General features: G+C 49.8%; 1 protein-coding gene across 3 annotated transcripts; it reads right to left on the bottom strand.

Annotated features, from left to right (window-relative positions):
• Positions 1 to 616: 616 nt before the first annotated feature.
• On the bottom strand, positions 617 to 16,666 carry Ms4a15 (membrane spanning 4-domains A15). 3 transcript variants are annotated; one of them, XM_059248379.1, is made up of 7 exons: positions 16,608 to 16,666; positions 7,851 to 8,103; positions 5,584 to 5,706; positions 3,670 to 3,726; positions 2,931 to 3,023; positions 2,478 to 2,591; positions 617 to 1,627 (listed from the first exon to the last, which is right to left on the bottom strand). In XM_059248379.1, exons 1-7 carry the CDS (start codon positions 16,664 to 16,666, stop codon positions 1,511 to 1,513), a joined length of 816 nt encoding a protein of 271 aa, XP_059104362.1. In that variant the 3' UTR covers positions 617 to 1,510. The 3 variants fall into 3 exon arrangements, with proteins under 3 accessions (XP_059104362.1, XP_059104368.1, XP_059104373.1); XM_059248385.1 differs by having other exon boundaries at positions 7,851 to 8,025; XM_059248390.1 differs by lacking the exons at positions 5,584 to 5,706; positions 16,608 to 16,666 and having other exon boundaries at positions 7,851 to 8,075.
• Positions 16,667 to 20,878: the final 4,212 nt, after the last annotated feature.

Raw genomic sequence — 20,878 nt, 5'->3', positions numbered from 1 at the left:
GGGTCAGTACAATTTGAATTCATTAGTATTTGTTAAAGGGTACTTGTGATTAGCGTCAGCATTTGGCAAGCAAGTATATACATTATGTGTGTTATGGAACTTCATTGGAGTTATCCTTTCTGCAATACTGATTGTATTTGAGAAAAAGGTACTATGTGCTAAGTCCAAGCTTCCTAGGACTTCCTTTGTTCTTCCATTTGCCCATCTTACTCTTCAAGGCAGGGTCTCATTCAACCTGGATCTCACAGATTCAGTCAGATTGGCTGGCCAAGCAAGCCCCAGGGTTCTCCCTGTCTTTGCCACCCCAGTGCTGGGATTACGGACACATGCCACTGTGCCCAGCTTCTTACGTTCATGATGAACATCCAGACTCAGGTCCTGTCCACTGAGCCATGTCCCCTGCCTGCACTTTAGTTCATTTTCATATGCACAAGTGCTCGTGTACACATTACCCACAAGCTCATCATCGAAGTCAAGGCATGGAGACGTCCCTGGCTGCAAGAAGTTACCTTCTGCCCGCTCTTAGTGGGATACTTACCCAAACCTCTGATTAACCATGAACGGCCCTCAGAAGACCTTAAGCTTTAAAAGCAAAAGCCACCACATTGAGACCAACTCAAAATCCAAGCCACGCTGTTTATTTTTCTCCACAGTATGGATGGAACAAGCCATATGTCAGGGCCTACGAACACTGGGCTGAAGGTGTCTTCTTCCTGTTGGGACCCAGCCCTGTTCCCATGGTAACTCTCAGGGACACCCTTGCTTTTCAGGCAGGGGTGGGGTATGGATTCAGGAGGGTCATCTGTTGATGATGACCTGGGTGCAAGAGTCAGTCAGTCTCCTCTGTATCCTCCTGTCCTAGTATGTGGGAAGGGCCAGAGTCAATACCAATGTCCTATTAAAAAAGGAGGTTTCGGGAGGGAGTGGGGGCAATACCTGACTTAGACCCAAGGACCCCAGGGGTGCTGGATCGGCCTTGTGGTTGTGTAGTTTAGCACTTCAGTTTCCAGGTGGGAAAATGAAAACCCAAAGATGTAACAGCAAGTGACAACGAACAGAACTGGTCTTGGGGACCAGGAGCCTGGAGGTCAGGCCCACTGCCTTGTTCTGTGGTAGGGCCAGAGCCTCTGAAATGCCAGTCTATTCTGGAACATTCTGAGTTCTCCGTGCTTAATGACCTTCTAGAATGCAAACCCGTGAAACCTCCGTGATGCCAAGATTTCCCACGATGAGCAGAGGACAGTGCAGAGGAGCCCAGGGGACATCTATGTCGGGTGACAGGACTCGGAGTGGGGTGGTGCCCTGGACATCAGTCCTATGTCTTTTTTAGGAAGACACTACTGGAGGAAACAGGAAACTGAAGGAACACACCACTCGGTGACACACTGCACGTGACTTGGAGGGCCTGGGTGGGGAAGGGCTGCCTCAGAACGAACAAGGTGAAGGTGGAGAGATGCTGGGTAGAGTGGGAAGCCTGGACTCCAACCTGGAGAAGAGGAGCTGCGATCTTCTACTCTGATGACTCCTTGGGCATATACGCCACATTGTCATAGGCAGGGGGTGGAGAGACTGCCGGGCTGGGGATGTTGAAATCTGTGCCGAAGGCGTTGGGTAGGAAAATCACAGACTGCAAAGAAACAGAAAACCGTAATCCTGGGTGTCTCTGCGGGAGTGTTGCAACAGTGCCCTCCTGTGGGCACTCTGAGAACAGCGCCTTAGTACCGAATGCTCATTCACAAAAAAAGCATCCTTTAACTAACATTTCAGAAAACATCCTTTTCTAGGGTTAGTTATGATCCAGGGCTTGGACACACCGCAGTGAGCGAAGTAGACAAACCTCATTTCTCTAGGGGCTAGTGAGCTGATGTTTCCTCTCTGGACAGCCCCTCTGAGTTCGGGGCTCTATAGCTCTTGCCTGAACCGTAGCAGCTGTGGTCCCCAGCTGCTTGCTTCCACACTATTAGCCCCTCACTGTGCTTGAATCCAGCTCATCTCACACCTCCCCCCACCTCCCCCGCCTCGTTCCAACTTTAAATGGCATCCACTAGCCAATGGCTGCCTTTTCATGCTCAGACAAGCCTTTGTGCTATCAGTACCCCCTCTTCCCACCCTATTTTTGCACCCCCCGTCCCCCCCTCCCCCATGAAAAATGAATTTAACTTCTACCGAGCCATTCTGTCTTATCTGATGTGCCCACCTGTTCACAGTCTGTGGACACCTCTGTGCGAGGTGCGCCCCTCAACCACCCCAACCCAGTCCTCCAATTCTGGAAAGGTCTCAGCTCTGCCGCTACGGCTGGCGCCCCCTGTGGCCATGGGGTGAATAGTCCCATTTCACAACTTTGGGTCCCCTAGCATCTTATTGGAAGCTCATCACAGCTCAGCCCGGAAGGGGAAGTGGGAGGGCCTGGAGGCTCAGTCTCTTCCCAGACTACAGGCATTCCTCGGGGGCTCTGGACAGGATGTGGGAGTACTCACTGCGTTAGTGTGGGCGCGGGTGGCTTGGCACCCAAAGTGGGTGGCGATGACAGCGATGAAGAACTCCAGGATGGTGAAGATGGTCAACACAGCAAGGTAGCCCCTGCCCACATCCTGGGGACCCAAACCACAGTCAAGTCAAACCCAGAGTTTAAAAGCGAAGGGACGCTCTGGACCGAGAATAACTTGCCCAGGCAAGAGGCAGAGGTATGCCTGGATCCGGCCTTCCTGACTCCAGCCCCGGCCCGCTCCTTCCACTCCACCAGGCTTCATCTCCCTTCCCCCCACACCCGATCTTGGGGTAGGGCCACGGTGTCAGTACACGCGTGAGCTCTATTGGAGCAGCGGGCTCTGGAAGTAGCCCAGGGCTGCGGACGACTGGGTCTTCCCTAGTCCTGCCTGCAGCCCTTATCTTTCCAGGTTTAGTACCCCTCGGGACACCTGCCAACGCACCCAGTTAGTGACACCGAAGTCCATGAGAAGAACGGCTGTCCCAGCGAAGGCTGCCATGGCACTGAGGATGTTGGTCCCTAGGCTGCTCCTCACCTGTGGGAGGGACAGGCACCAAGAAGAGGCAAAGAGCAGAAAGGACCAGAGGCGCCCGCTGACTGTGCCCAGCCTCCCACACCCTCCCTCCCACGGCCCTGGGGTTGGGGCCACGAGCCCTGCACGTGGCTGGGTTTTCTTTTCTCACTCTTCTTTTTCTTCTCTTTCCCTGGGACCCCAGGAAGAGGACCCGATGCCTCCTTTTGCTTCTTCATCCTCTTGGGAGCTGCTGGGGAGGGGACTTGACCCTCTTCGTGGCTTTCCTGGGCCAGGTTTGCAGCAGGTACCTGCCCCGGTCCCCCCCCCCCCCCCCACTGCTGCACTTCCCCTCCCCCAGGCTAGGCCCACCCACTGAGACAGCTTAGTGGCTATTCCTCAGGGGACCCTTCCTGCATGGGCTTCCTCTGAATGTCTGTGAGGGCTGCATCTCTAGACCCTTACCACCTCCGGTGGCATTTTACAAATGTCCCATCTCTTCCTTCTGTATTTGGATGTCTAAATTCCTTCCACAGACACTTAGAAAATCCCCACCAAATGCTTGTTGAATGGGCCAAATGAGTGGGCAGATGGGGGCCAGGTCCTGGGTGCAACCCAGGTGAGTGGGCCCCATCCCCACCCCTGATTCTCTGTCTCCATTCAGACTTACCAGGCAACTGGTGTGGTTTTTTTCAGCTGCTACCGAGAGGGACCCAGAGATAATGAACTGTGTGGGGAAGAGAGGGCCCAATGAGGTTTTGGCTGGGACACTGACCAGGGCACATCATGCCTAGGTTCCGACAAGAAGACAAAGGTACAGGCAGAGAACCATAAACTTTCTTGTCTGCATTCTGGCCAGGCATCTCGGGTATATTTCTAAGGGCGTCTTAGTGGTTCTGTAAGAGGCCTTTGTCCTCTGGCATGTGGCTCGTGCCTTTAATCTCAGCATTGGGAGGCAGAGGCAAGCAAATCTCTGTGAGTTCAAGGCCTGCCTGGTCTACATAATGAATTCTAGGACAGCCAGAGCTACAAATAGAGACTCTGCCTCAAACAAACAACAACAAAAAAGAGGCCTGTGTCTTGAGACCTCAAGCCATAGTTTACAAGGTATCCGTTTTCATTGAGATCATATTACTAAAGCCTCATAGGACATGCACATTCAAATAGTCACTCATCAAATATTTACCAAGTAGCAGTTGGGTGTCAAAAACATGATAGAACTGGATAAAATGAATAATATCCTTCTCTCACGGGGCTGATATTCAGTTGGGCAGCAGCCCCAGATGTGAGGGCATGTGTGCATGTGCGTGCATGTGCATGCATGCGTGTGCGTGCGTGCGTGTGTGTGTGTGTGTGTGTGTGTGTGTGTGTGTACTCACACCTGTGGGCCAAGGTCAGCCTTGGGTGTCAATCCTCCTCAGGAGCTCCTGCTTTGTTCTTTGAGACGCTCTTACCTGGACTTGGGGCTGACCAGTGACGCCCAGGGAGAGCTGCCTGTCCGCATCTCTCCAGCCCTGGGATTACAAGCCCAGGTTGGCTGTTGACAAGGACGATGGAGACAGGACTCAAGCCCTCATTCTCGCCACGCGAGGGCTTTGCACGCTGAGCGATCGATCTCCCGAGCCCTGTGAAGTTCTAAGATAAAGACTGAATACCGAGCTTCACGTGGCCTGCCCAGGCCTCAGGACCCTGCTGTCTCCTGAGCCTGACAAGCATGCTCTGATTTGTTTTCCCCTCCTGCCATGTGCACGGGGCACAGTTTGCGAGAGAATTTGAAGCAGGGGGGAGCTCAGAGAAGAATGCTACCTTTGTTTCTTCCTGAGACAGTGCCTTCTTAGACTCCTGCTTGCCAGCATTTTCCTCCAGCTTGGGCCCACTACGGACCATTAGAGCCAGGACATAAAGTTTGTTCCCAGCCGTTCAGCTCTAGCTGTGGAGTTTCAGCAGTGGTGGCCTCTCTGAGCTCTAGCCAAGACAGTCTGGGATACACAGAAGGGACTCCACCATCATACACAGTGGGGCTTCAGTGTAGACCCCATTAAGCTGACCCCAAAGCCTGCACTTCCTGGAGGTAGCTGGAGGCTACCCACCACCAGAGCACTGGCACTTTTGGTAGTGCCACAGACAGCAGTACCACCTTGCAAACTCCTTCTCTTTGGCACCTAGGGGCAGACAAGGAAGCCCTGATTTGGTTTTCCAGTGGGGTATGGCCAGAGGAATGGACGCAGGGCAGGGAGAAGCCCTAGAGATCAGCCCAGTCAGGGCTGGGACCCACAGAGGGAAGTGAGGGGTTTTTGCTGGTGGGGTGTGGATGCAGGGTTAGGATGAAGGTAGCCCGGGTGTGATTAGGACTCTGGCCTGCTTGCTCCTCACAGTTTCTGGCTGTTTCCTGGGAGTGAACCAGGCTGAGGTTTACGATGAAGGTTAGGGGTGAGTGATAACTACTACGCCCAGGTTAGTCTGGGAGGAGAGTTATATCCTGACCTAGGATGGGCAAAGGCTAGGAAAATGTTGGGAGTGGGGCAGGGCAAGGTGATCTGGGCAGGACCACGCCCCAGCGTAGGACGACAACCCCCGCACTCACGCAAGCTCCTCCCCAGAAGGGGACGCCACCTTCAATGAAGAGCATCCCCAGGTGGCCTCGGCGAACCATGAGCAGGACGCTGCCGAAGCCAAGGTGGATGAGGCCGATCAGGATCTGCACCGTCTGTGGGAGGCAGCGAGGGATCAGGCCACCGAGCTCCACAGCGCCCCCTGCGGGCCTCTCAGGAGAGCGGCCAACCTCCATAGGTCTGGCTTCCCACAGCTACTGGGAGTCATCTCCGATTTCCGTAAGCTGAGGCCAGAGCATTAAATCAAGATAGAACAAGCTCTCCTCAGCCCACCAGCAGCTCCAGGCCAATGCATAATTTGTGAGTGGGGCTGTAGTTATCAAGCGGTTTCAGGGTTCTAGAAGCAATATCTTATTTTAGAATGTCTTTTGTTTTGTTTTTGGAGACAGGGTTTCTCTGTGTAGCCTTGGCTGTCCTGGAACTCTCTCTGTAGACCAGGCTGGCCTTGAACTCACAGAGATCCGCCCGCCTCTGTCTCCCGAGTGCTGGGATTAAAGATGTGTGCCACCATCGCCTGGCCAATAACTTATTTTAATTTGCTATCCCTAGTCACCTTACACACCACTAACCCTGATACAGCTTTTAGGATGGAGTTCTGCATTCCAGCAGGTTTGAGTTAGATATGTTACATATGTTGGCCTGTGAGAGTTCACTGCTCATTCTGTTGGGTGGGGCTTGAACCTCTTTTGGTTCTGAGGGCTGCCTGGTTTCATGAGTTCTGGCCCAAATAAACTCTGTTATGATTATGAGCAAAGGACAATGATGCACAAGTATAAACACATCATTATGAAACTCACTTTATGTTGTACACTAAAAAACCTCAATCGAATTTGAAGCTTTTGTTTTTAGCAACTCACATGCCTATTTATCCATCACCTTTAAAAAAATTATTTATATTTTATGTACAAGTGCTCTGCACTTATACCTGCATGCCAGAAGAGGGTATCAGATCCTATTATAGATTGTTGTGAGCCACCATGTGGCTGCTGGGAAATGAACTCAGGACCTCTGGAAGAGCAGCCAGTGCTCTTAACTGCTGAGACATCTCTCAGGCCCCATCACTCACTTTTTAATCTATCATCTATCATATCTATCAATCATCACCTATTATATATTATCTATTCTATCATATATTAGTCTGACCTATATATTTATCCTGTCTTATTTATCCATCCTACCATCTCTCATCTACCAAACATATTTATGTATCATCCACCCATCTATATTACCCTCTTAATTATATTCACCTATCATCCTTCTTTCATCATCTAGCATCTGTCTTATCCATTTATCCACCTATTACCTATATTTTATTCCTTCTTAGAGACCACTATCTAAGGCCGTTTGAGATTAGAGAAGTGTTAGGATTTGGTCCTTATTTACGTCCTTTAATTACGTCATCAGCCTTCGCCGGCTTCCAAGCCTAAAAAAGCGGTTGAGCCCTCTGTGGGCTCTCTCTCTCTGTCCCCTCTCCTTTCCGCTCCTTCCCCCCGTCGGTCCCCCTCTCTCCCTCTCCCCCCTTCTCTCTCTCTCTCTCTGTCTTTCTCTGTCTCCCCTCCCCCCCAATAAAGCTCTAAAAAGGTAACCATGGCTATGATTCTTTTAATCAGCACGCTCCTTCGCCGCCGGCATGGCCGTCGCGGGCGGTGACCAGCCACAAGGGGCAGCGCCGGCATAACCAACAAGAAGGGCTTGGAAGCTACCCTTCACGGACTGTCAGCTCTACAGGAGTTGGCTCTTGCCAACATTTCATTCTCATTCCCCGTCAGGTCTTCCTTCGTTCATTACATTCCAGCTATGTCAGTCAGTATTCTATATCTTCCTTCAACAACCCACACCCGTTCCCACCTCAGGGCCTTTGCATTTGCTGCTCTTCAGTCTAGGCAATCCTAGCCTTCACACATCCTTCCACCCATCCAGCTCTTGCTGGGTTGGCTTTAACACCTAGGATTTAGCTTCATTGTCATCTCCCCAGAGAGATCTTTCTGTCTTTGCTAGTGTTGCGGTCCCGCATCCATCATTCTTACTCCTCGATGGAGTTCTGGTCATTTGTTTACTGTTTATCTGGTGAGCTCCAAGGGGGAAAGGAATCCTTGTCTGCCTGGCGCACAAATGAATTCTCACATTTATCCCGTCTGTGTGTTGTGGTCCTCCCCCAACCCCCTACCTCCCGTTGAGCCTGAGGCTCACTACCTGCCCAGCAGTTTTGTCTCAGGTCATGTGGGGGAGCTTCTCTTACCCCTAAAGCCTTGGGTTCTCCAGTCAAGAAGGTCTCTATTGGTCTAAGGTCAGGCGGCTGGGTGGCCCTGGGCGCCTGCGCCCCCAGCGGTGACTCTTCGAATTGCACGATCCCTGGAGGTTGGCACATGGAGGTGGGCAGAATGGCTGGAGGTGGGCGGAGGCCGCTGGCGTTGCTGGGCGGGATGACGACAAACACGCCATTGCTGGCAGGAGGTGTGGACATCGTGTTCAGAGAGCCTGGGGGATGAAGGCTCAGGAGATAACAAGGCAGTGGTGGTGGTTACACATTTGATAAATGGCGCAGCTCCCTGCTCTTGCTTACTGAGGCCCGGAGATAGAAGAGCCCCAGTTCCCGACTAGAGCTGGGGGGAAAGAGAAGAGACTCACAGAGGGAATTAGGCTCCTGTGAAAGCCGTGGCTTTTTTTTTTTTTTTTTTTTTTTTAAACTTGAATCTTAGGCTTTTTTGACTCTTGACTCTGATCTTGATTTCTCCTACATTACATGGAAGGAACTTTTTATTTTCAATGCCGGGCATGGAATCCAGCCTACAGGTGAGGCAAGCCCGCTACTGCTGAGCCATATCTCCAGCCCAAGTGGAACCTTTGAGATGTATTTAAACATCCTCCTTTCCCCAGAGAGGGTGAGGGACTGCTCAAGAACACACCACTGTGGGAAGGGGAGCTTAGCTGAAGTACCGTTTTACTCACAGAGAGATAAGGACCAGACTGGATGTACCCCTCTCTTCCTTCCTCTAGGCTACATCTGTTGACTGTGGGTACATAATTACCCCGGGGCAACACATCCTGCTCCCCTTGACTACCCAAGGAATAACCACTATTATGGCCAAGATAAACACGAATTGTGGAAACCTGAGGTGTGGCTGGCCTGGGAAAACACTCTAGGGAATGCTGACATCAGGTAGCAGCTTCCCAGGGTGCTGCAGTTACTAATTTAGTGGATGATGTGACATTAAAACAGTCATCCTCCTTGCTGGCTTTCACACATGGTGAAGAACCCAGCAGTCCAAGTCACAGCTCTGTGACAGAAGACAAGATTTGAACCCTGGTCCATGTAGCTGCTATGAGACAAAGGGCACGATGGTCACTTCCTCCTGCCTCAGTTTCCTGACCAAAAGAGTAGTGGTAAGGGCATTAGACCCTGCTTCATTATAGGCCTGGTAAAGGCCGTGATTTACACAGGTGTAGATGTAACCAACCATCTTATTAAATAAGAAACACAGAACCAATGCAAAGAAGAAAGCCAAGAGGTCAGAGCTAAGAGCTAAAACTTTCGGTTCTGCCTTCTCATTGGTTGTAAACCCAACCACACGACCGCCTTGTCACTGCCTGTCTCTATAGACCTCCAGGTCTTCTATGGTTGGTATTGAGATTAAAGGCGTGTGTCTCCAATGCTGGCTGTATCTCTGAACACACAGAGATCTACCTAGCTCTGCCTACCAAGTGCTGGGATTGCAAGCGTACACCACCACCGCCCGGCTTTCCTATGGCTTGCTAATAGCTCTGACCCCTGGGCAACTTTATTTATTAACATACAAATAACATTTTAGTACAAAATAAAATATCACCATACACAGGGAATCATTCCAACCTCTTCACTTGAAGTTTGTTGTTAAACCTTATATATTCAGTGCATGAATATGTATTTACCCACTCTTTGAGGACTGCAGTTTGTGTTCATGAGACATTGCCGCTCGCAGACTGCACAGCTTGTGGAGGATCAGGCTGTGCTATGCTCTAAGTTACTTCATATTGTGTAAAAGAGTGGCTTTTGGCTCTGCCCTGCCCTGGGTGACTCCATTTGAAAGGCAGTGTTTGGATGCTCTCATTCAAATAATGGGACAAGATGACTCTGTCTCACTGTCCATGTAGGTAACCACCTCCTGCCCAGTGCCGCCCACGAGGCACAAACAATTTACTCCTGTGGATGAAAAGTACCACCTGGACCCTATAAAGAAGATACCAGCACTGCAGTGGTGACGGCCCCATTGACCTGGCATCGGACCACCCAATGTGTGTGTCACGGAACCAACAGGCAGATTGTGGGGCTTCAGCTTAGCTCTGTCTCCACTGCTTGATACAGCCTCCTGAAACTACTGCCAGTCTGTCTCTTTGTCTGCAGCAGCCCTGCACTTCTCCTGCATGGTCCCGTGTCTCTGCAGCACCCCCCAGTCCTTAATATCTTATCCAACCAATGCAGCGAACTTTTGTGTCTCTAATAGCTTGCTGCCTCTGGTAAGACTTTCTTAAACTGTGCTGTGGCCTCTCTGTCCTTTTGTACACTCTGTAGCCTGTAAATCTCTCTCTCTCTCTCTCTCTCTCTCTCTCTCTCTCTCTCTCTCTCTCTCACACACACACACACACACACACACACACACACACACACACGCACACACACACACACACACACAGAATGAGGTGTATAACGTGTGACCTGAGAGTTAACACTAATTCTTAGTATCAGAATCAAAGCACCTGAGTTTTTCAACAGCTAGCTATGGCAAATTGCAGCAAATGAAACTGTAAATTTATTGTTAGTCAGTAAATTCTAGTACTGTGGGAAACACAAATGCGTCTGTGCTTCTAGAGCAGCGGGCCCTTGACACAGCCCATTCCCCGGGGGTCTGTGGGGGACCTCAGTGGATGTGCATCTTTATCCTGGCGGGTGGGGCTTGCCACATGTGTGTCCTCTGGACCATTTGCTCCATGATGGGCCTGGTCCACACTGGTGACTATAAAGTGTGGTGTCCTGCTGGGACTGCCTTCGAGAGGCATAGCTGAGTCCCCACAAAGAGGGAAGCAGGTTCCAGTGGCTGGAGTACCTCCAAGGGAACAGCAGAGGAAGCACAGGGTAACATCTGCTGGCACGAGCATTTTCTGTCCACTGTAGGCGATTAATAAAATGTTTCGTGGGTTGAGGAGACAGCTCAGTTGGTAAATGCTTGCTGCACACACATGAGGACCTACTGGAGTCCGAATCCCAGAAACCCATATAAAAAGCTAAGTATGGGGGCACACACTTGTAATCCCAATGCTGGGGAGACAGAATCATTTGGATCCTTGGGGTTCTCTGGTCTGCTAGCCCAGCCTACTTGGTGATCTCCAGACCAATGAGAGACTCCTTCTCAGAAAACAAGGTAGTTGTCTATTCTACCTCCAAGGTGGAGTGACACCCAGAGTGAACCTCTGGCCTCCACACACATGCACATGCGTGAACTTACATACATGCACACACATATGTGCATACACATGCATGCACACAGATGCACATGCATAAACATGTACATACATGTGCACACAGACATACAGATATGTATGTATGCACACACATGCAAAAAAAAGAACATGTTTCAGGTAAATAGTGTTGTTAAACAACAATCCCACACAAAGAGTGGCAGAAGTCACTTGACATCTTCAAGGACTTCAAGGAATTCTTCCAGCAAAAGCTGGGTGGCCAACATGTGATATCAGGAGCAAGTGTCTAGGAATAGTGCTATTACTTCCCACATGATGGGACTCAGTTGGGGCTCCAGTTTCCAGACCCTCACACTGAAATGATGCTTAGCAGACACAAACACTGCATAGGACAGCACCAGCAAACACTCATATATAAGTGAATTCCCTGCAGACACTCAGCTAGTAAGATTTTGGGCTTTGGTCAAGTAGTTTCTGTTCCCAGTAGGAGATGCCTCTGCTGTAGTGTGAACCAGACGCAGGCAATGGATGCATAAATAGGTGGGGCTGTGTTTCAATAAAGCTTTATTGACATGAACAGATGGGCTGGATCCAATCGGTGGGCTGGAGTTTTCCAACTTCAGTGTCAGAACACTGCCTGGACCATAGTAAATGGTCACTGGAATTTACTTGATGCTTTAAATGACATTTACATTAATTTCTGTGGTTTGGAGTAAAAAGGAAAATACATCAAGCTACCAAATATTTCTGTACAAAGACGGTAAAGATGGCTGTGGTGACTGTGGCTAGCACTTGGGTTTTGAATGTCCCTCAAAAGCCTGCAGGTTAGACAGACTTGGTCCCCAGGATGATATGACTGGCAGGTGACAGAACCTTGTATTACTTAAATTTCTTGTTTCTGTGACTAAATACTGAAAAGTAAACATGTTAAAGCAAGCGGGTTTATTTAGGCTTAGAGTTCAAGGGAACACTGTCCGTCATGTTGGGGAAGGCATGGTGGCAGGAGGGTGAGGTGTCTGGTTGCAGTACTCCTGTAGTGAGGAAGTATCAAGTGGGCAGGAAGCAGGGCCAGGCTGCTGACCTCAAGCCCTCGCCCCAACAAGCCACTTTCTCCAGAGAGATTCTGTCTCTTAAAGATCCCACAACTTTCCAGAACCAGCTTGAGACCAAAAGGTCAGGCACATGAGCCACAGTGAGCATGCAAGGGACAGAGGCTGGTGGAGGGTCCTTTGGTCCCGGGGGTCGGGGCATGTCCTTGAAGGGGGTTTGGGATCTTGGCTTCTTCTTGGCTTACTAGCCACACACTCTGGCTATCATGCCCTACCTTCCCATAGGCTCAAAACACAGGGGCAACTGAACATGGACTGAGCCAGAAACAAACCTGTTCTCTTTATATGCAGATCACCCCAGGTGTTTGATATAGCTAGCACATCTGCTCACCTCATCTCAGAGGTTGACAGAGAGGACCAGAAGTCAAAATGGACCAGAATATTCTGAGAAACTGGCAAAGGGCTGTGGTATGCTTGTTTCAAAGCAGTGTTGTTATCCAGTCTACATCATTATTGACATTTGAAACTTTCTGAACTGTTCACAAGGCCCCCCCCTCCTCCTCCACCCTGCCCCAGGTTATGGGACTAACAGCATGTGCTAACCATTTCTTGAGGACACGATTGTCTCTGGATGCTTCTGATACATTGCTTCTCACTTCCTCAGTGACCCGATAATTTTCACAGTTTATCATCTTGGTGTGATGACTGAGGCTTCCCGCAGAGAAGGGACATGCTTAAGGTAACTCCGCTGGTGAATTTGAGGGCAAGGATTCAAGTCCAAGTCTGTCTGTGTCCCAGCCTGCAGCTGTCCCTCACTGCTGCCTCCAGGGGCAGTCTCTGTCATTTGTCCACTTGTTCTAGCTATTATATTCTGGGTGCCTTGAAGTTTGGTGTGCTCATGCGACTTGTTTTGGTTAAAACCAAATTCACAACTTCTGAGCTAAGGAAATAGTGACCGGTCCAGGGCACTGTGGAGGGTCTTTCCTCATTGTCATAGTAACTAGCCATCTTGCAGACAGAGCCCACTTTATCTGCCTGGATTCCCAAGTGAGTAATGTCTTCAGGGCTATGACGCAGGAGGAAGAGACCACTCTGTGCTGTCTTATGACACTAAGATGGGGATGGGGGATAGCAAGCCATGACATAAAAACGCTGGGCATGGTGGAGTCCTTAGAATCCCAATTCTGGGGAGACAGAGCCATGCAGATCTCTAGGGCTTGATGGCTGACCTGTCTGGACAAATTGGCTAGCTGTAGGCTAGCAAGAGACCCTGTCTGAAAAAACTAGGTGGATGGTACCTGAGGAATGACATCGAGGTTGTCCTCTGGCCTCTACGTGTGTGTGCACACTTGTACATGTACTCACACACATGCGCATCGCATATATACATACACATACACACATACATAAACACTAAACTATGTGTCCCTGAAGCATAATCTAGCTTCTCCTGACCATCAATCCTCCAGAAACACAACACACACACACACACACACACACACACACACACACACACACACATTCACTTATATATGAGCCATTATTATTAAAGATGAGAGCCATCCAACACCCTTCGATACTCACAGGTGATCAAATTAAAAACCAGAGGGGGCTGAGTGAGCCTGCCATGGCAGCACTTCCCTAAGTAAGGACATTTAAAAAGTACTAAGGACAGTTTAACACCTGAGTCAGAAAAGGTAGAATTTTAGGCTAAAAGGACACACTTGCTTTCATAGTTATCATTTCACGGGGGACAGGTGAGGATCATGTCTGAGGGCCATGATGAGTCAGTCATATGTGTACCCGGGACATTTTCTGGGGTCAGAAGAACTCTCGGCTCCCACAGGGCTCTAACCACCCAGCAGGGAGCACTTGCGTCATTAACAGCATCTCTCTCAGGTGGTGAGAAACGCGATCAAACACAGAGCCCCGTGACCCTCAGAGGAAAAGAAACACCTACAGAAATAGGCTTTGCACCCTCGGCAGGGTAAAGTGGCAAACCCAAGCAGGAATACATGACACAGGTCCCGAGATTCACACGTTCCCTTCCCTGTCAGTGACTAATCCATCTGTGGTATTCCAGGTGACTCTACCTCAGTGCTCCCCTCTTTCTTACTAACAATCAGCCAGCAGATCCCGCCACACATATATGCATAGGAAGGAAAGCCACTCCACCCTGCCTTAAGGGAACAGCTGCCTGGAAACTCAGGACATCCAGGACAACCGTGCTGATTATCAACTGCTGAATGAGATGTAGTAATAACAGCCCTTCATGCAAAGCCCTTAACAGTTTATAAAGAGCTCTCCTGCAGTCTTTAGGGCAGCCCTGGGACAGAGATGTTATGCAGGCCATTTTGCAGAAGTAAGTAGGGCAAGTCATGGACCTTGAAGGCTAATGTGTTGGTCACAGAGAACAGACTCTGAAGTGAGTGATGTCACCAAGGGTGTCAGGGGACTTGCCAAAGGCAGGTGGCTGAGAAGCTGTGGGCTGGCTTTTATACCCTCCACCCAGGGTTGCCAGTGGGGCTGGAAGTAGATTTGACACTGCACAGGAAGGGGGTGGGGGACATGTCTTTGGTTGTCTTTTACCACGGCAGAGAGGCTTCCTTGAGGGACCCGCTGGGAGAAAGCCCCATGCAGCTTCTTTTCACTGGACCGTGGATTCCGAGGTTGGGCAAGAGCTCTTTTGCAGAGAGATACCCGGGAGAGAGATCCTTGCAATGGGGTGAGTCTCTGTGGAGACACCCTTTTAGAGAAGCGCCTATCTCAGGGAGGGTGACACCAACTCACAAAGCACCCAGCATGGTCCCTGTCCTCTTTGTCCTCGGAGATGTCACTACTGTGTGTAGGGTGGGGGAGAGCAAGAAAAGTCACGGGAAAAGATGAGAGCCATCCAACACCCTTCTTACCTGCTGTCCCTGGGCAGAGGAGCAGCCCCAGGCCCGATAAGACACAACACAAGACCAGTCAGGCTAATTGCTAACTACTAAATTGCTGCTATTTAGCTCGAGAGTGACTGAAAAAGCCACAGGACTGCCAAAGTGTCACTCTGCTATAATCGCTGTGAATCTTTAAAAAATAATGTAAGCAGTTTTACTTAGAAATAGATACCTATTTGCATCATAGAAATCAACATTTGATTCACATCCTATAGCAAAGAACCAATATCCACATTCAAAAGAGCTAGCACTCACAGAGCACACTGCCTTAGGCTTGATTGAAACCGTAAAACAAGACAGAGCCATCAACACTCCAGAAGAGAATAATGACCACCTAGCAATGTCTGGCCCCGTGACTGGTATGGAGGAGGCTTTCACTCCTCCTGGGCTTCAGCTGTTAATAGCCTCAGTGGCAGGGGGACCTGTATTGGTGGGCTGCCCCAGCACGCTAGCTGGGACACTCTTGGGCAGCCAGCACTTATATTGGGAGTGTCTCTAGACAGCCTCTTCTTCCACCCAGGTCCCAAAGCAGCTTTGCTTATTTCCCAGTTGAAGCTGCTTTTTGGGGAGGTGTTGGCAGCTGGAAGGGAGTGACTCTAAGGGGTGGGGATCCTGGGATGAAATGTATGCTAACACATCTTTGCTTTGTAGTTAAGTCACAGATCCTGCGCTCAGGCTGGTAAGAACGCATGTTATTATCTGGTGAGAGGAAGTAGCTGAGTGAATTTGGGCAAATGGCTTGATCTCTTTGGGCCTCAGTTTCCCCGCATATCACAGAAGTGATATGTACAGTAGTGGGGGTGAGGTGTTTCAGGCTTCTAAGATTTCTACATATACATCCTGGGTCTGCAGCCATTTCTCAGACCAGGAAAGAACTTGCCTGGCCCTGTGGCACCAGGCATCTTGTCTCCAATCTCAGCTTTTCCAGGACAGCCCCCGCCTGCCCCACAGTCCCAGAAGTGATGCCACCAGATGCAGACATGCCATGGGGAAGCAGCTCTCTGTCATTTTCTCCCACCCCATGGCCTTCTGCTGTGCTCCGGTGCTCCTGCCACTGCAGCTGGGCATCAGGGACAGCCTCTTCTTTCCCCTGACTAATGCTTCCCATCTGCAAATGACATAGTATTTGCCCAGAAGAGTTTTCTAGCAGTGACCCTTGTCAGGTCCTTCTCCTCCCCTCAGAGAAGGGACAGGCAGGACACCTATGCATGGTTTGGAATCACCTGTCTAGGTTAAACTTCTAACGAGTTGGCTTCTGGAGAAAGGGAGTCTCTACTTCTTGGGAGGGTGATTGTTTCCCTGAGGTCCCCCGCCCTGGGTTTGAGGAGAGAAGACAGATACCCCCCTTTGTCCCCCTTCACTGTTCAGTGGGTCTCTTATTGCCCTGAGCTGGAATGGGTGGCCCTGAGATCTTCCTTCCAAATCTTAGTGCCAGGTGGGTTCCCGTCAATGACCTCTTTCTCTCTCCCTCTCTGGGGGACCCCAGAAAGCCCCACCTCTTCTCCTATTATGTTCCCTGGGTGGTCTTTCTAGAAGGACAATGGGGGTACTCACCGGCTTGCCACGGCTGCTGTGCGGGCTGCTGGCTCCCCTCTGCCTCTGCGCTCCCACATTCACACATTATCCTGTGAAAACCTTGCTATTCGTGTGGGGCTTGGAAATCACTGCTTGGGAGCTGCGCCTCTGGTAGGTTCTCTGTCCTTCCCGGCTCAGAGGCTTCTGCCTGTCTCCCAGAGGTGGGGGCCAGAGGCAGCCGCTTGTGTGGTCACTGGCCTCCAAAGGGCCCGAGAGTATCCCATTCTCTTGCTTCATTCTCTGGAAGGGAACATCAAGACCCAAAAGGAAAGTGGATCACTTGGTACCCACTACTAGTGTCAGAACTGGGGTGGAGACCCATAAGACTTTCACCCCACTGAGATGCCCTGAGAGGACTGAGCAGGCTGCCTGTGTTCTGTCCATCCAGGTTTGACCACCGTTAGACAAGGGGCCCAGGAGACTCACAGCTTTCTGATGACAGGTGGCAGAGGGTCTAAGCATGAACATTGATGTGAACATGTGTTAGTGTGTGTGTGTATGTTTGTATACACAGTGTCCTTCAAGTACTTGGCCTGTGAGTTTCTGGGTTCAGGATCTCACAGAACATCTTGTGAGGCAATTGAGAAAGCCACATGATTGGGTAGGACCTATAGGCTCAAGTCATCCTGGGGACAGGCCTGGGCCAGCTCTCGGATAACCCTGGGAAAGATCAGTGTGGCAGGTTGAATGTAAAAATGGCCTTAGTCCTCAGGCCAATGTGTGTCTACACCTGCAGAGAGGGTTGGAGTTGTTCTCCCAAGTCCTCAAAACTGGGCTGCCCTGTGACTTCCTATGCCAACAGGAAGTGGGAGTGATCAGTCCCAACCTGAGACACAGGAGACTGGGAGCTCTGCACCTAGCCCTGGACATGCCTGGCTTCCCTGCTGGAGGATGATGCACATGACATCACCCATTGTCCCCGGTGAGGCCCCACACATGCAGCCATGGTTGGCAAGGCTGTGGAGCTGGCCTTCCACTGAACACAAGTGCATGAGATAGTTCTGCCAAGTCCAGGTCAGACCAGACCTGGCCAGGCAACAGTAGACTGGGAACAAAAATGAATGTTCTCTGTGATGTAGCAGAGCATCTGCCTCTTTGTTATAGGCATAGGTTTGAATCTAGAGGGCACGTGATAAGGTTTCTAGACTTAGATTTCTGAGTGAGGAGTTAGACCAGGGACACATGGGTATCGATAGACAGGGACAGTTATTAGTAAGAGAAAGGTTCTTCTGAGAATGGATGTTGGATAGACACCTGGGACAGCTCAGAGGCTCAAAAGTGTCAATCAGTTTAACATCAGGGCCCTTTATAGGTCATTTGCATAGAACCTACCTTTACCCACATTTGTCATGGGTATGTGGTGCTACTCTGTTCCTTACCTATAGCCTGGGTAGGGAGGTTCCCAGTCTCTGCCCACTGGCTTCTCATGTTAATCTTGATGCCTCTTTCCCCATGTCCAAATCTCCTGGGATAATCGTTGGGGTAGCCTGATCATCTAATACCAGCAACCATAGGCACTGTCTGGGGCTTAGGAAAGAGACACTCCAGAGCATAGCTTGTTGGCATGTTAATCTCTGAGCTAAGGAAGAACCAAGGTCTCTGACCTTCAGCCCTCCTGTGTCTCTCACCCTCTTTGTTGTGGAATATTAGTTTAAGATGTGTTACATTTCTTTACGCTGTGGAACATTTGTTTAATGATGCAAAGATGTGTTGCATTCTTTTATGTTGCCCCTGTTTAACTCTGTGAACCTGTGTTACTGTGCCTGTCTAAAACACCTGATTGGTCTAATAAAGAGCTGAAGGGCCAATAGTGAGGCTGGAAAAAGGATAGGAAAGGCTGGCAGGCAGAGAGGATAAATAGAAATCTGTGAGGAAAAGAAGAGAAAGCAAGAGAACAAGGAGAGGAGGATGTTAGGGGCCAGCCACCCAGTCACACAGCCAGACATGGAAGAAGAAGGAAAGAAAAGAAATACAGAAAGAGAGAAAGGTAAAAGCTCAGAGGCAAAAGGTAGCCAGGATAATTTAAGTTAAGAAAAAGCTGGCTAGAAACAAGCCAAACTAAGACCAGGCAATTATAATTAAGAATAAGCCTCCATGTGTGATTCATTTGGGAACTGGGTGGCAGGCTCCCCTCAAGGAGTAAATAAACATCCTTATCATTGCAATGAGTTGTGCCCCCATCTTATTAAGGGGGGTGGTTAATGTCATAGGACACTCACTGAAGGTCAACACCACAGGCTGTCACAAGCCATTGCCTACAACTTTTATTAGCCAAGAGAAACTTGATCTGTGTTCCTGCATTGAGACCCTTGTCCAGCCTGTACCCTTCCTCCACTCTCCTCAGCCCTTTGCTGCCCCTTCCCTCCAAGCCTCAGCGGCTTATTTCTTGCCATCTAGCTCTTCTTCCTTGGGAATTTGTGAGGATCTATGACAGGCACCTAATAAATTTGAATATATTTTCACCTGTTAATCTGTCTACTGTTTGCTGACTTGAAAGATTCTGGAAACTTCAGAGGCGAGAGAAGAGAGAGACTTCTCTTTCCCCTATGGGACACCGAAATTTCAGAACAGGAACGGAGTCAGGCATGGTGGCGCATCCCTGTCACCCTAGTACTTAGGAGATGAGGGCAGGAAGATCAGGAGTTTAAGGTCATCCTCAGCTACAAGGGATTTGAGGCCAGCCTGGGAAACAGCCAGAGAACAAGCTAGGAAACAGCATTCCTACGTGGTTCCTGCCTCCAGATTCCTGCCCCGATTTCCTTCTATGATGAACCAGGAGCTGTAAACTAAAATAAAACCATTCCTCCCCCAAGTAGCTTTTGGCCATGGTGTTTGTCATAGCAACAGGACAAAACAGAGCCTTTTCCCTCTGAGTCCCAGTTTCCTCTTGTGAGAGATGGGCCGAGGATGTCTCTCTAATTACTGTTGGACCTTCAGTCTCTGTGGACAGTGCAGTAGAGGCACACTGTTCACATGTTGGCTGCCCACTGCCCTTTACGTCCTAGTACTGTGATTACTGTACTAGAATGCATTTGAGTGGACTTAAGAACCCCATTTGTAAAGACTATGGCACTCTCAGGGCCCTCTGGTGACTGTCATGTGATGTGTCACAGGAGTTGACTATGGGGAGCTTCAGGCTAGTGGCTACTGCAAAATGGAAGTTTTTGAATCTTCTTATTTTTTTGCTCTTATCACCCTTCCTTATTGCAGGTGGAAAGGAGATGCTCGAGGGCTGAAGAGACAGTTGGCAAAGTGCTTGCTTTACACATACAAAGACCCGAGTTTGGTCCCCAGAGTCCATGTTAAAAATAAAGTCCAGCATGATGGCGTGTGATGTTGTCCTAGACCTGGGGAGATGTAACAGGCAGATTAGACTTGCTAGCCTAGTCTACTTGGTGAGTTCCAGGCCAGTAAAAAGCTTCTGTCTCAAGGAGGAGGGGAAGGAAGAGGAGGAGGAGAGTACCTGAGAAAAAACATCTGAAATTGTCCTCTGCATGCATACACATACATGTACAAGCACACTCACACACATCCTTGCACCAATATGTGCCTGTGTATACATCAAACACATACACACACACACACATGAAATAAAAAGAAATGCTTAAACATAGGCACTCCATGAAGCAGTGCCAGGAGCCGGGGTCACACTAGCGAAAGAAAGGCTCTTTGGTCTTTGTAGATTCTTCAGCTGGAAACAGCCTTGGGGATCTGAAAGGGGCCATGGTCATGCTGTTGAACGGCACCAGGACCATGTCCATGTTGTCCATTGTAAGGATTCTGGGAAAAGACAGAAGGACAGAAGAGGGGGCTGGAGAGCAGTGAGGGACTACTATGGTCTGAAAGGCCCTGTTATAGAGCCCCTTCGTATAAGTAATACAGGGTTTTAAATTGGCATCTCTCCCATTGCTTAACACGCTCAGCCTTTTGTTGGGCTTGGGTGGCTTGCTTGTCACAGTTCCAGCAGGCAGTCTGGTGCCCATTTGCTGTCTCCCACACACCCAGGAGTGCTGGGGACACACACCAGGGTTGGGCCATGCATGCTTTCTGCGCTGCTCCCATGTCCCTCGGGTGGGGGAAGTCACCTTTCAGGATTAGAGTTGGGGGGGGGGCAACTAGAGGCAGAACTGACAGTTGGCCTGTCCACTACTTTCGAGTTGACTTCTCAATAGTAAGCATACACGTGGAACAACAGAATGGAAACAACGCATCCTCGGATGCAGTTTGTTCAAGTTAAAAGACACCTAGAG

Source organism: Peromyscus eremicus, chromosome 1, assembly GCF_949786415.1.
Source record: "Peromyscus eremicus chromosome 1, PerEre_H2_v1, whole genome shotgun sequence".
NCBI lineage: Eukaryota > Metazoa > Chordata > Mammalia > Rodentia > Cricetidae > Peromyscus > Peromyscus eremicus.
This window is presented reverse-complemented; position numbering and strand designations above follow the sequence as displayed.